This window comes from Anoplophora glabripennis, unplaced genomic scaffold (genome assembly GCF_000390285.2).
Source record: "Anoplophora glabripennis isolate ALB-LARVAE unplaced genomic scaffold, Agla_2.0 scaffold1224, whole genome shotgun sequence".
Lineage (NCBI taxonomy): Eukaryota > Metazoa > Arthropoda > Insecta > Coleoptera > Cerambycidae > Anoplophora > Anoplophora glabripennis.
Window position 1 is genome coordinate 82,462 of NW_019418511.1, and position 16,004 is coordinate 98,465.

At 32.4% G+C, this 16,004-nt stretch overlaps 1 protein-coding gene across 1 annotated transcript in view; it reads right to left on the minus strand.

Annotated features, from left to right (window-relative positions):
* Positions 1-2,474, minus strand: part of LOC111692655 (inositol-pentakisphosphate 2-kinase) — a 61,086-nt gene extending 58,612 nt beyond the window's left edge. The window contains exon 1 of the mRNA XM_023456730.1: positions 2,420-2,474. Coding sequence (XP_023312498.1) covers positions 2,420-2,474 — 55 coding nt within the window. The remainder of the gene's footprint in view (positions 1-2,419) is intronic.
* Positions 2,475-16,004: the final 13,530 nt, after the last annotated feature.

Consider the following 16,004-nt stretch of genomic DNA (forward strand, 5'->3'; position numbering starts at 1 on the left):
CATTCCAAAATAAAAAATTTTGAAATCGGCCAAAAAATAAAGAAGCTACAGGCTTGTATCACATTTAAGCGCGACACCCTGTATATACAGGTTGATTCACAAATGGTAATCAAAAATGAAATCTCATATTCTTTGGTGACTTTTAAGGGGAGTTTTACCTATAAAGTTTTTATCTGGACGCTTCGTTAAAAAGATACAGGATGTTAAACTTCAAAAAATATTTTTAGTTTTTTTAAATAATTTAAAAACTAATAAGTAAAATAATAATAATAATAATAATAAAAATATAAAAAACTTAAAAACCATCTGAAAGCCCTTTTACATAAATGACATGACAAGCTCTAATCATTGGATTATTTATTTGAATAAAGAAATTAATAACATTAGTCATCATTTTAATGATTTTATTTGATTAAATGCTCAAAAATACCTCCATATCCACGAACACAGACCCGACATCTTTATAGTAGGTAACGAGAATGTAATTTGTTCGAAATTTATTGTTGCTTGAATCTGATGAATAGCATTTTGATTCTTTCTTCTAACAGCTCAAAATGTCAAAGTTGCCATCGCAGCCCACCATGTAATTTTAAAAAGCATTATATTCGAATATCAAAGTGTGTTCTCAGTTCGTTTTTTAAGTTTTACTCGAAAATCAGGCTTTTTTCGAAAAACAGGAGAGCAGTAATTTGTAGAAAATTCAAAGACGAATCCGAAAATATCATGGTTGTTGCTGTAAAGCAGTGGCGTAGGTACTATTTTATTTAGAAAAATATGCCGCCAATACCCTGTATCACCGCTACTGGAGCATGTAAGTTTTAGGAGAAGCCCTTAGATTTTAGACAATGTTTACATAAAAACATGTGCCCAATTTCAAATTATTTCACTTACTAGTTTTTAAATTATTTAAAAAACTTAAAAAATATATTTTTTTCTCTTTAACGAAGCGTCCTAGATAAAAACCTTATAGGAAAGACTCCCTTTATATTAAAATTCACCAAAGAATACGAGGTTTCATTTTTGGTCACCATTTGTGAATCACCCTGTATACAGGGTGGGCCAGTTTCCAATGCGGAAACTTCAGAGATCGATAGAAAAAAATAATATGAGTTTAATATATAAACTATTCGAATAATGCTTCGTTAAGGAAATACAAGGTGTTCAAGATTGGTTTAAAAATATCAAATTTATTAATTGTTGTCAAACGGTTAGATATTTCAATAAAATTTTGTAGAGGTTAACTACCATCGAGAGAGCACGTTTTGCAGTGAAAAACATTATTTTTAGTTTTGCCAACGGCGTTCGTAATAGCACGTTACTGGGTCTTTATAAAGAAAAAACTAGTACGCCTCTGATTTTACATAAAATAAAAATCAGTTTTGGATTCTTCATTCAGTTTGGAAGAAAAAAGCTCTCTTTCGATTTTTCTGTACGATTTAGCGTTTTTGAGTAAAAAAATAAAAAAACATTTTAACACATACATTGTAAATGTAATTTCAGATGCGGAAACTTCAGGGACCGATGGAGATTCAAAAAATAATATGAGTTTGATATATAAACTATATTCGAAAAATGCTTCGTTAAGGAAAAACAAGGTGTTCAAGATTGGTTTAAAAAAATCAAATTGTTGTCAAACGGCTAAAGATATTTCAATGAAATTTTGTAGATGTTAACTACTAAATTGGTATGCCACTGCTTTTACATAAAATAAAAATCAGTTTTGGATTCTTCATTCAATTTGGAAGAAAAAAGCTCGATTTTTCTATACGACACAATGTTTTCATAGTGATCTGTGAAAAACAATTGGGCAAGTACGACAAAATAACAAATTTATCTCTCAAATTAATTAGTAACTGTGTCACATTTAGTTAACTCTCTAGTAATTTGATTTGTAATTATTGTTTTGTTGTAGTTATTAATAGTGTTATCCGGAAAAGTGCTTTTTAGTAACGAAGAAAACGCAGATATTCATTTTTGTTACGGATTTTGTGATGGAAATGCGGAAGCGGCAGTTCGTGAATATCGATGATGGTATCCAAATAGAAGAATTCCAGATGCTCGTGACTTCATTGGAACATATCAAAAGTTTCGTAACTTTGGTCTGTCTGTTAATAATGAACTGTCCGCAATAACAATCGGAATCGTATTCTTCGTACTTTTGATGACAACCTGAGGCTCAGCTCTCGCAGAGCAGCTAAGCAACTACAAATATCTAAGTCAAATATTACGAACATTACGAGATGATCACAGGCATGCATATCACCTACAGCCCATTCAGAATTTACACCCTGGGGATGCTGAAAAGCGAATAAGGTTTTGCCAGTGGCTTTTAAACTCGACAGAAAAAAATCCCGACTTTTTGCACAAAATTCTGTGGACAAATGAATTCTCATTCAGTAGACGTGGAATAACGAATTACCACAATATCCATGTTTGGGCACACGAAAATCCTCGAGAAATTCGGCCACGATCATTTCAAAATGAATTTCTTACTAATAGCCTGCAGGACTACATCGAGGATATAGGTACTTGTTAACATGAAAGATGGATACAACTAGATGAAGCTCCCCCGCATTTTGGAATAGCTGTAAGAGCTAAATACTAATTACCCGCAACGTTGGATTGGCCGGCTAGGGAGGAATGACATGAATCATGGTATGGTTAATGGTATTGGACCAGAGACCTGGCCACCCAGGTCACCGGATTTTAATCCACTGGACTTTTACGAGATGATTTAGTTTTAAGGATTCAGCAAGCCTGCAAGATATGCGGCGAAATCTAAATGAAGTAGCTGTTGGCAATAAATTCATTAGTTACACGATGTAAATGTAAATGTAAATGTATTGACATGGGTGGACTACATTTCGAGCAATTTCTTTAACTTACATTTTTATTTTATTTTATTAATATTGTTGTTGCTGTTGTTGTACACCACTAATTAAATCTGTTGTTTTATTATTACATTTTCATTAACAGAAAAAATGAAATTACATTTACATTCTATGTGTTAAAAAGGATTTTTTATTTTTTTACTCGAAAACGCTGAGTGGTACAGAAAAATTGAAAGAGAGCATTTTTCTTCGGAATTGAATGAAGAATCCAAAACTAATCTTTATTTTATGTATAAGCAGTGGTATATCAATTTTTTCTTTAGAAATATCTAGTAACGTGTTAGTACGGGCCCCCCTGGCAAAACTAAAAATAATGTTTTTCATTGCAAAACGTGCTCTCTCGATGGCAGTTAACGTGTACAAAATTTCATTGAAATATCTTTAGCCATTTGACAACAATTAATAAATTTGATTTTTTTAAACCAATCTTGAACACTATATATAATATACAATATATTTCCTTAACTAAGTATTTTTTCGAAAATAGTTTATATATCACACATTTTTTGAATCTCTGTCGGTCCCTTAAGTTTCCACATCGGAAACTGGACCACCCTGTATACAGAGTGATTCAGGTTTAATCTGGATTAGTTCAGGAATCGATAGAACAGGTTAAAATAATGTTCATTCACGATATAAACTTATTTCCTAAATCGCACAGTTTCAGAGATAGAGGGCGTTGAAGTAGGAATTTTTTCCTGATTTTCCCTCATAACTTTTGAACCACTATTGAAGTGAAATTCGGAACACAAACACTCCTTATGATCTTACATAAGCTCCTTAAGCTTACATGGGGTCATTTTTGAATAAATATTCTAAAACTGCTAGGGGTGGTCATTTCTGGATTAATATACAGTGAAAATTGTTTATAACGACATTTTTAGGTGTCTAATGGAACATTGTTTAATAGTAGCCGCAAATATCGATGTCCATTCAGACGTTCCTCAAACACGTATAGACCTAATAAATTATCACCCACTATTCCTGCCCATACATTATTATGAATCGGTGCTGGTCTTTTGTTAGTACTGTGCTAACAGAAGGCCAGCTCCGATTCATAATTAATGTATGGGCAAGAATTGTGGGTAATAATTCAATAGATCTATACGTTTTTGAGAAACTTATTATTTTGTTTTTCTTATTTTGTGTTATGTGTAAATTGTGTTTATCAAATTACATTAGTAGACAGTAAGATTTTCTAGGCTAGTAGGGTATTTTTGCGGTCTCAGTCTCCCCCCTCCACTTTCTGGCTTGGGATGTACCTTGAGGCCGAAGGCCGATGACGATGGTGTATGGATGACCTTGAGGCTGAAAGCCGAAGGTGACGTAGGATGGTGACTTTCATTTGACCTTTGCATTGCAGTTAACCTTGAAATTAGATTTGCATGGGATGTGAGAGAGGAGGAGTTTTACATGAGAAGATGACCTTCATTTGACTTTGGCATTGCCGTTAACCTTAAAATTAAATTTGAAATATGTCTATCGGTGCGGATAAATATTTTATGAGGGTGTGGTGACCTTGAGCTAGTTCAAAAGACGAAAAATTATCACATTATGTGACGTCATTGGCTTGATTTACGTTTAAACAGTGCATTTAACCTTGAAATTAAGTAGTTGTTTTAATGTTGTGTATACATTATTGTGACGTGGTGCATTTGAATTGCAGTGTATTTTCTATACAAGAGAGGAGATCAGAGTGAAGAATTACATTTCGTTGTGTGCCAACCCTGCAGTGAGGGTCTACAATAGTGTAAATTTTGTGTCAAAAAAATTTTTGAAGTGAGAACAATTATTGTATTTATTGCTGACTAGATATTACAGGGAATTATAATATAAAAATGGCATTATCAATTGATGAATTAAATAAAATAAATAGTAATATTAACGGTGAATTCAATGATATTATGCGAAGGTCAGTTTCCTCGTTGGAAATTGATACACAATATCCGATAAAAAAACTATCTTTTGTCAATACACGTTTTGGAAAGTCCATTTTAGCTATATTGTTTGATGAAAAGTGTAATTTAAATTTCAAGTGTTTTTTACCAAAGAGGGTTACAGAACACATAACAGAAGATATTTTGAATAAAATGAATTCCTCTTGGGAACAATATACGATAACTTATTTAGGTCAAAGTGAGCCTGTATTTAAAGATGGTAAATGTAAAGCGTTGTTAAAATTTGGAATTGTCATTTAATTTTTGTTTATTTAATTTAAATAAAAAAATATATATCTAGTAGTAACAAATATGTTTTATATATAGAGTATATTCTAGTCAATATAAGTAATTTACACTATTTAGTCAGTATAATAATATAAGGTGGCTTCTCTGTTAATGTTTTATAATTCCAATAGGTAATAAATAATTTTTTAATCTTATTACTATAATACCCGTTTTCATATCATTTTTTTTTTATTTATTTATAGAACAACTATTGAAAATGTGGATGCATTATGCTAGTCAAAATTGGACCGATGCTGAGGACCTCCAGTCAGCCGTAAAGAGATTGATGAATGAGCTAGATTGTGTGGCAATAGATTGTCTTCACGCATCTAATTATGACATGAATTACTGCTTCTCTGAAGAAAAAATTAAACAGTTGGAGGAGGATTATGAAAAACATCGCCGTGGTGCATCATTATGTAGTAATTATTTAAGTGAAACTATAAATTTGGACAATTTTTGCGTGAAAATGGTGGAGATAGGACTAAAACAATTTGTTATTTCTAATTTGTTGGATTATCTACCATATGCAACTGTTGTAAAATACAAATTAGCAGCTCAAGAAAATAATGCTGGTAATGAAGATGATATATAACATATCATTAAATTTTTATGTAATTTATATATTATCTTAAAATTGTATAATATTGTATATCTAATATTAACAAATTTTATTGTATTAACTATTTGTCTATTATTGTAATGTGGAATAAACAACATAAATATAAATATATTTAAACTTTTATTGTTGTCTTATTTGTTAAATGAGTAGAGAAAAAAAGTATATAAATAGCATAATTAACCTTGAAATGACATTTATCTAATGTTAAATAGGAAGAAATGATACATGAGGAGGTGACCTTCAGTTGACATATTTAAATGCTATTTTTAAATATTTCGTTATAGTGTGACCATATCTCTAAGTTCATAAGTTTGTAAGGAATTTATAGAATTCAAGATGTAAAAAGAGAAAAGAAATAAATATATATTAAAATAATAGTCAATATATAGTTCTGCAAAGTATGTGTAATTATTAATAATGCATAAATAAGTAACTATTACAATTCCTAAAATATTCTGCTACCCTCGTATGCCTGCCCTCGTATACATAGTCATCTATTTAGCGGATGAAAGAAGAACTAACGAAACGATCAATAAATAGCCACGCCTACTTAAAATGTCGGTTAAAATAAAATTCAAATATATAATATAACCTTCAAAGGACACTAGAAGCGATCGATATTTTATAAACCACGCCTACTCGACAAAAATTCAAATATCTCACGTGTGTGGCCTTGAACGAATACCATACATTCAACGGACGAACCCAAATAATCAATGAGAGGAAAAACGCGCGAAAAAGCACATGCTGACTTAACCATGAACAGACTGCGATCGCCTACGTTTGGCGCTAAAATAAAATTTAAATATGGCGCTGTTGACAGCGGTTTGTTATATAACTTTACCTTCAAGCGAAACGATTAATACATTTGGTCACGCCTACTACGATTCGAGTTAAATAATTCAAATATTTCAAGTTGGCTTTGGGTTGGTTTTAGTTAAAATATATGCACATTAATTTTTGTTTTGTGTGTAAAAACGAAAAAATATCACATCGTGTGATGACATTCACTTGATTTACATTTAAAACATTACAGTTAACCTTGAAATTATATATGTATACTATGAATTAGGTCATTCATTTGAAATAGATATATCTATTTATATAAATGCATTTTGACGCTCAAAATAAATTTAAAAATATCGCACCAACAACAAATTTGCTGGTGTTTTAAAAACGTTGCAATTAACCTTGAAATTACATTTGTTTGGCGCGAATGATACCTACAGCATGTTATATGACATTCATTTTAAATATATTCAGTTAAATGTTAGAGATAAATATTGCTTGAGAATGTCACATAGAGAATTTGGCTTTGACATTGGTGTGATATTGGAATGAATACAACGCATGCTTGAACAGCTGTATATATAAGGAATGGAGGATGTATGAAATTCATTTGTGAATAACGATCTCAGTGATATATACTAAAAAAAAAGGAAATATGCTTTTGTGCGGTGTCTGTGGTAAAACCTTTACGCGTAGTGACAACTTGCGTCGCCATGAAAGGGAATCTTGTACTTCCAGTGAACCTATGGCAAAACGATTGAAATTACAACATGATGAGCAATCAGCGAACAATCAAACAATTAAATGTTGTGATAAGCAAATACCCAGGAGTCAAATACATGCGCATCGAAGGTCATTGGAACATAAAACATTGTGTTGTACACCTAAATCTGATGGTATTCAAATTATTAATACGGCATTTAAGTGCAGAATAATAAGTTACCGGGTGTATAGTGAATCAAAACATACAGACTTTAATGAGTTTTTTAGTCATGTGAAACCTAAAATAATAAGTTTGTTGGGGGATGTCATTAATGTTCATAAATCCATAAAAGTGAACATGGAAACATTTGCAAAATACATTCTACAAACCCGTGACAGTTGCGACATAAAATCCTTTAATAGTTCCAATAGGATTCTGGACGAGTCTGTGGATTTAGATGACATTTTACAAAAATTTATAGATATGATGACATCGCAAACAAGTGAATTTGAGGAGAAAGATTCTGGTAAGTAATTATTAAAAGACGAGAAACAAAGGTCGTTTACTTATATATAAAATTATTATTATAGGTTGGGCCATCGAGGAAATATTGTATGTGGAGGTGAATATAAATAAGAACAGTCCGCTTAGTGGATCCTCTTATATGAAGTTACCCAAGTTTGTGGAGGACAAGAAAGCGGTAATAAATATAAAAAATCAAGACCAGTGTTGTTTTGCATGGGCAATAAGTTCAGCCCTATATTCACCGAGGGGTCCAGTCCATGAGATGTCCTCATATCCGCATTTTTCGTTGTTTTTAAATTTGGTAGGTATGGATTTTCCAGTTAAATTGGACAATAAGACATCAAAATTTGAATTAATGAACAACATATCTGTGAACGTATACGGTTTAGATAGCACATTCGAAAAGAATAAGCTAAAATATGAAATAGTGGGACCTTTGCGTTATTCACAAAATAAATTAAGATATCACGTGAATTTGTTGCTTATCACTAAGGAGTGTGGCAAAATCATCACTGTACCGTATCATGTTCGAAAAGTCATTACTGTTGGATTAAAAATTTGTCGAGGTTGGTTTCTCGTCAGCTTTCCAATAACAAAAATAAAAAATATTTTTGTGACGGATGTTTAATGTATTTTGGTAACGAGAGTCTGTTATTGCGACACCAAAGACACGATTGTAATCATATTTACACCACTACACCGAGTTTGGAATTGCGTGTAGATAAATTTGGCAAAAGTGTTCCGGAAAATGTGTTGAAATTTGAAAATTTTGAAAAACAAATGAAAGTGCCTTTCGTGGTGTATGCAGGCTTTGAGTATATTTTAAAACCTATTGATACATGTGAACCCAACCCCGGAAAATCACATACATGCAAAACTTTCACCCACGAGCCATTTTCGTTTGCTTATTTGATAAAGTGCTCTTTCGATGATTCACTATCGAAATTTGTTTTATAGAGGGAATAATGCGTCAAAAATATTTGTAGAACGTTTAGAGTCAGATTTAACCGAAATATATAACAATTTTTTGAAAAATATAGTGCCAATGACAGCTTTGTCTGAGGAAGAGCAGAAAGATTTCGATAATGCAAAGGTTTGCGCCATATGTGAGCAACCATTCGAAATGTGGCAACCAAAGATAAAGGACCATTGCCATTTAACGGGAAAGAAAAGATTTGGGGCCAGTCATTCGGTTTGCAATTTAAATTATAAAATACCGAACTTTATTCCCATTATATTACACAACTTTTCCGGATAAATAAATAAATAAAGATAAAATCGACGTTATTACTCAAAGTAAGGAAAAGTACATTTCATTTACAAAACACCTTTATATGTGCGATTATGTTGGAAACGACGGCAAAACAAAGAAAGCTTATTTAAAAATGAGATTTATAGATAGTTTCAGGTTTTTATCAACATCTCTCGAAAACTTAGCGGCAAATTTAAATGATTGTCAGTTCGAGGAAACCGTTAAGTATTTTCCGGGTCAGGAGCGCTTCAACTTAATTCGACAAAAAGGTGTTTTTCCATACAGTTTTCTAACAGATATTAATAAATTGAATAAAAGCGAGTTGCCTACAAAGGATGAGTTTTATGATAAATTGAACGAAACTCATATAACGGATACTGAATACGAAAGAGCACAGAAAACGTGGAATATGTTTAATTGCCAAAGTTTGGGTGATTATTCCGATATATACTTGAAATCAGATGTGTTAATATTATGCGATGTATTTGAAAACTTTAAAAAATTGTCTTTGAACAAATATAAACTAGATCCATGTCAGTATCTGAGCGCACCTAGCTTGGGGTGGGACGCCATGTTGAGATTAACAAAAATAGAGTTGGAGCTTCTGACTGACATTGAAATGATACATTTTTTAAAAAAGGTATTCGCGGTGGAATCAGTCAATGTTCCGGTAGAAAACATATCGCAAATAATAAGTTTCTTCCAAATTTTAATCTAAACGAACCTTCGTCTTTTATAACATATTTGGACGCGACGAATCTATATGGGCATAGTATGTCACAGTGTTTACCAACCGGGGGATTTACGTGGTTAACAGAATCCGAAATCTCCCAGTTGGATGTTATAGATATTTCAGACGAAGGGCCTTATGGTTATGCAGTAGAGTAGTAAGTAGATGTAGAATATCCTAAAGAATTACACGATGCTCACGCGAATTTACCGTTTTTAGCTGAGAATATGATTCCACCCGATGCAAAATCGAAAATTTCCAAATTAATTCCAAATTTAAATAACAAAAGTAAATATATAGCACATTTTAGGAATTTGAAAGTTGCAATTAGAAACGGTTTGAAGGTAACGAAAATACATCGCGTAATTAAATTTAATCAGAGCTCTTCGTTGAAAGTATATATCGATCTTAACACAGAAATGAGAAATGTCACAACTAATAAATTCGAAAAAGATCTCTATAAATTAATGAACAATGCTGTGTACGGCAAATGCTTAGAAAATGTTGATAATAGGAAAGATATTAAACTTGTAACTCATTGGGAAAAAGTTCGTCAATCGTTTGGGGCTAACACGTTAATCGCTCGACCGAATTTTAAGACATGCACAATTTTTTCAGAGGATTTCGTGGCTATACATATGGGCAAATTGAAAGTTAACTATATCAAACCTATATACCTAGGCTTTAGTATATTAGAATTATCTAAAACGGTGTTGTACAATTTTTTTTACGACACAATAAAAACTAATTTCGGCAATAAACCTTCTTTATTGTATACTGAATTTATACCGATAACTTTTATGCTTTTATGAAATCGAATATAGATCGCTTCGATACGTCAAACTACAAGGATGGAAATAAGTTTGATGTTCCAGGATCTCGCTCGATATTGGGCAATTTCAAAGAGGAATTTCCATCTGATCTGATAACAGAATTCTATGGCACGGGAGCTAAAGCATATTACGTAAAATCTATAAATAGTGAATTGAAAAAGCTAAAGGGGTTAAGAGGTCTGTTATAAAACACAATTTGACTGTGGGCGATTACCAGAAAATCGTAGATCGGGGCGGTTTAATTTTCAGAAAAATGAACTCTTTCCGAAGTGAGTTACACAACATTTATACGGAATTAAAGAACAAAGTGGCTCTCTCTCATTACGATGATAAGCGTTTCATCATTCCCAATACTGTTTCAACTTTACCCTGGGGTCCCAGTGATATCCAGTTCTATCAAACCGAATACGATAAAAATTTTGATTGGTTCGTGACAGTCATAAGCCAGACCGCGGGTATGAGTAATNCGTCTCCAAAATATTTGCAACCTTTTATGTATTATTGAAGTGGCTAATGTTAAAATATATGTCCAGTTTTTAATGAGCCGAGAGTGTCCTTTATTTTGAACCGTCTAGGCCGGAAATACGGGTAGTATTTCAACGGCGAGGCAACAATGACATCGCAAACAAGTGAATTTGAGGAGAAAGATTCTGGTAAACAATTATTAGAAGACAAGAAACAAAGTTCGTTTACTTATATATAAAAAAAATTATTGTTATAGGTTGGGCCATCGAGGAAATACTGTATGTGGAGGTGAATATAAATAAGAACAGTCCGCTTAGTGGATCCTCTTATATGAAGTAATAAATATAAAAAAACAAGATGAGTGTTGTTTTGCATGAGTAATTCGGAAAACAATTTACAAAATTTAATTCGGGCACTTGAAGAAATTGTCGAATAACTGGAAAATACATAATTATCAGGAAAAAAAATGTATATTGTTGTATATAACTTAATTTTATATTATTTTTCATAAAATGTACCTAACAATTATATCATTGCATGTGTTATTTATATTATGACATAATTTATATTTAAATGTGTTATTGTAAAGTGTAAAGTGTGTTATTTTAAAAATCATTATGTAAATTGTATATCATATTAGCGAATTTTAATGTATTAACTATTTCCCTCTTATTCTTACAATTGTAATGTGTTATAAATAAAATAAATAAATGATTTTAAACTTTTATTGTTGACTTATTTGTTACATGGGTACAGAAAAATACATATAAATAGGTTAGATAAATATATAAAAACACTAAATCTATTACATATAAATAGGTTAGATAAATACATAAAAAACATTAAATCAATTACATATATAAATACATTAACACAAAAAAAAAATTGTTGCAACTTGTACAATGTTCGTTAGATTACTTAAATCCATTATGTACAGAACCATCCAAAGCATTGTATGTCAAGTAAGTATCGTGAATTATCAATGCATAAACTCGTGTATTGTCAGGAAAATGTCTTTTTCGAGTTTCAAACTCTAGTTTTATGTCTACAGTGGATGATTTCATGGCATCTGGTTGATGTGAACAATCTATAACAAATAGAGGATTTTTTCTGAATTCTCCAATATCCATCATCGGTTCATGATTATATTTATCATAGAAACTGCATCTAAAGTTTTCGTAGGCGTAGTAAGCTGCGGAATCTAGTTTCTTTTCGAAATCCAAATTCCAACGTTCATACGGATACACTTCTGAATTTAAGTATAACCGAATATTGCTCATATCTGCATGATTGAATTGTGTAATATCCTTGGTTCTATTATCATAGCAATCAGTACTTTGGAAACAGATAATGATATATCGAAGTCTTTCTAAACTGTTGTTGTTGTTTTTATAGCCCAGATATCAGTGGCGGTTTTTCGGAGTGTTGGTAATTCATATAAATCCCACATACGATATGCCATCTTAACTGCAGCATTAGCGCAACCTTTATTAATACGATTTAATAGTTTTAATTTTTGTCTATCTTCAAGGACAATATGCCTTATCTTCCATTCAATTTTATTAATTTCAAGGTCGGCATCGACTTCTCCGATATAACAATTCTTAAAAGATCGGGCAATTATCAGTATAAGCTCTTGCTTGACATTGAGAATGCCCCTGGTATAATATTCTGCAAAACCCATAAGATATTTTAGAGGTAATTTCCCACTAAAAACATGTGTTGTATCCAAAATATCTTGTTTTTCTTCTGTTAGTCCCCATGCGTAAGATAATAGCGTTTTTAATTGCATTTGGCCCCATGAAACCATTTTCATTGTTGTTGTTATTCATCGAAAAGAAATGCTAATGCGTTGTTGGATAAGTAGCACACTTTATTGGCATCGCTAGGGGTAAATTTGCCTTGTATATATATATGTAGCTTTCGGCAATGTCAAGAATAAGATCTTGGAAGTGAATAGGAATGCGTATTTCATCGGAATTTCTGTAGTATGGTGATCCATATGGTTTGTATGTATGTTCGTGTAAACTCACAAGTGAATTGTCGAACAATGGTTCATCAAACACATCCAACTTTGCACTTGTCGACGCCATTAATTACAAATATTGAGGTTTAAGTTTTAACCCAATTGACTGAAGAAAAATACGATCTGTAGCAGACAACTTAGGTGTTGACTGTTTAACGTTCTTGCGTGGAATAAATTTGTTCTCGTATGTGCTCAAAATTTTATCACTTTTTGTTGGTGTTGATGATGATAACGATGACGATGATGATTGTTTTCTATGATTAAAACAAAACCCCATTCCGTATCGATATATCAATTTAATTCCTTTAGTTCTAGTTTCACAATAATTTTCTCACTACGAAAATCTACTAGAATACCATTATCATCCAATATACGTAATGTAATGTTGTCGATAAACTGACGTCCTTCAGGTCTCACAGGCATATAAATAATATTCTGAGGTTCCTTGGACAGTTTGAAGCCTGGTCCGACATCTATATCAAATTCGTATAGAGTGTGGGCTTCTTCTCCATTCACATATGCTCCGGATACGACGTTGCAGTCAATACGAATTATTCTTACTTTCATAATGTCTACTGGTAGCGAAGATTGGTGTGCAATATTTCCACCATATAACTTGTTTTCAAACCCTAAAATGCTTGCTAATGAATGCTGATGAGCCAAGTCGATATTATATCTCGATACAATTTCACATTTCAGAGTGTTATTGATAGCTCTTAATGTAAAATATTTATCAATTATAAAATTGTCGTACTTGACATTGCGTCTTATTATAGATTCTAAAATACCTTGAATTGCATTATTTATTTCGTTCAGCTCATAAGCTCCTGGCGGTAGTTCAATAAAAGTAGTAGGTAATTTATTCTTCAATTTGAATCCAATAACATTATTTTTCTCATCAACATTTAATATCGAATTGTATGAGTAGAATCCGTGTAGTCCCAATCCATATCGACAACTTGTGTCCAGCTCAATTGGGGGGTAGAAGTTAGAGCTTAGCACGCTCGAGTGTCCAGATAATGTGAATGTACGGGACATGACTAACGCATATAACTTGTTAACACTTTATTTTATTGTTGTTTACAGCAACAATTCAGACGTACTTCATCTCTTGATGTTGGGGGGAACGTCATATTAACCCTTGCAGTAAGATTATTCTCGGATGCTACTGTAATATCACGTACATTGCAATAACAGCACAAAAATTTTCTTGGTGCAGGTCCATCATTCACATCAACAGACTGGGATGTGTTATCGTCATTGTGATGTTCCAAACAGTATTGATATTTCAATATATCAATGTCATTTTTTAGATGTTCCGGTAATTTATCCCACACCCATGCGATTTCATTGGAAGCACATGTAATCATAACCTCTTTAGGAAAATCCGCTAATTGTTCCTTAGTCAATTTTGTAAGAGTTCGATGCTTGGAGAAAGCTCGTACAGAATCAGCCATCCTTTTAATTTTTTCACGCTCTTGATTTGGTGTTGTTGTACAATCCATTATTACTTAGAAATTTTAAACACAAATGTCCACACCACACTGTATTGTAGCTCTGTTGACGCTCGTAATTATAATAAATTTTTATTTTTGGGTTTGGTTTTATGTAGAAATATTTTACAAGCTCCTTGGGTGGGGGGAGATCTCCAAAACTGTCGTAGTAATTAATAATGTTACCGATTTTCTTATATGCCACCCAATGAGTTCCCTGACCATTTATACTATCTAAATTCAAAACAGCCGATTCGTTATGTCGGGCACCTCTCTCAGGAAGATTGTCTCGCATAAATACACCTCGAAAATATGGAATTTTTAAGATATCTGCATAATAGATAATATCTATATTGCTGAGAGCTCTTCGAGGTAGAGACTTTAGAAGTTTTTTGAATTGCTTGGGTTCAAATAAAGCCCTAAACCTGTTCGATATGGTTTTAAATATAATCCTTCGCCATTCTTTCCCAGGGATACAGATTCAATTTTTTTATTATTTGTTTTTTCAGATAGTCGTTGATTGGCATTTCTCACTTCGTTGATTGTTTTATATATACCTGCAGCACTGCCAGCTAAACTTCCCAACGCCGATAGTCCCGCAAATATTGGAATTAGGGGTAAAACTCCACCAACTTTCGGGATCGGTATAATTCGTGGGGTGCGAATATTTCTTTTACCCCCCGATGATTTCACATATTTTCGTGCTGCTCGCAAAGCGAATTGTGTTGCTTTTTGTGCGTTATTAGAAACGAAACGTTTACCACCAGCTTTTCGTATTTCATGTCGTACTTTGTGAACAATGGCACCCCCAAAGCTGACTTTTTTAATATTCTTCTTCTTCTTTTTATTTGTCTTCCTTTTGGTAACTGATTTGGATTTACAACCCATGCCTAGACGTTGTTTCGCCTTCATTATATTCGTAACTAACCAAGCACCTGCCTTTTCTTTCAAATTAGCGTCCTTTGATTTCACTCTGTTCCATGCACGTTGTTCTAGTTCATAATCTGCTTTATGTCGTGTTGGTAAATCTTTATAATTCTCGTAGCTTTGGTCATGAGCCATACATAATTTATCAAGTTCATTAACACCTTCGTCACCACGTGCAATCCGTTTTTAAATTTTATACCAGGTCCACAATACTGGTAGCCCGGTAAATGTAATTCAAACGGTAGTTTATATATCAGAGAATTTACAAATCCTTTTCCTGTCTGTGACACTTTATGTCTAGATTGGTTGACGAACGGCATTAAAATGAGCTAAAAGTAATAATCATATATATTTATTTATAATATATATTGTTATAGTTTTTTGTTTTTGTTTGTTAAATGTTTTTATTTGTTGAATTTGATTTATAAATTTGGATTTCAAATTTTTGTTATGCCCAGGCGCCAATTAAGATCTAGTCTTAATAATATAAATATCTAGCTCACTTTCTTACTCAGGGTGTGTT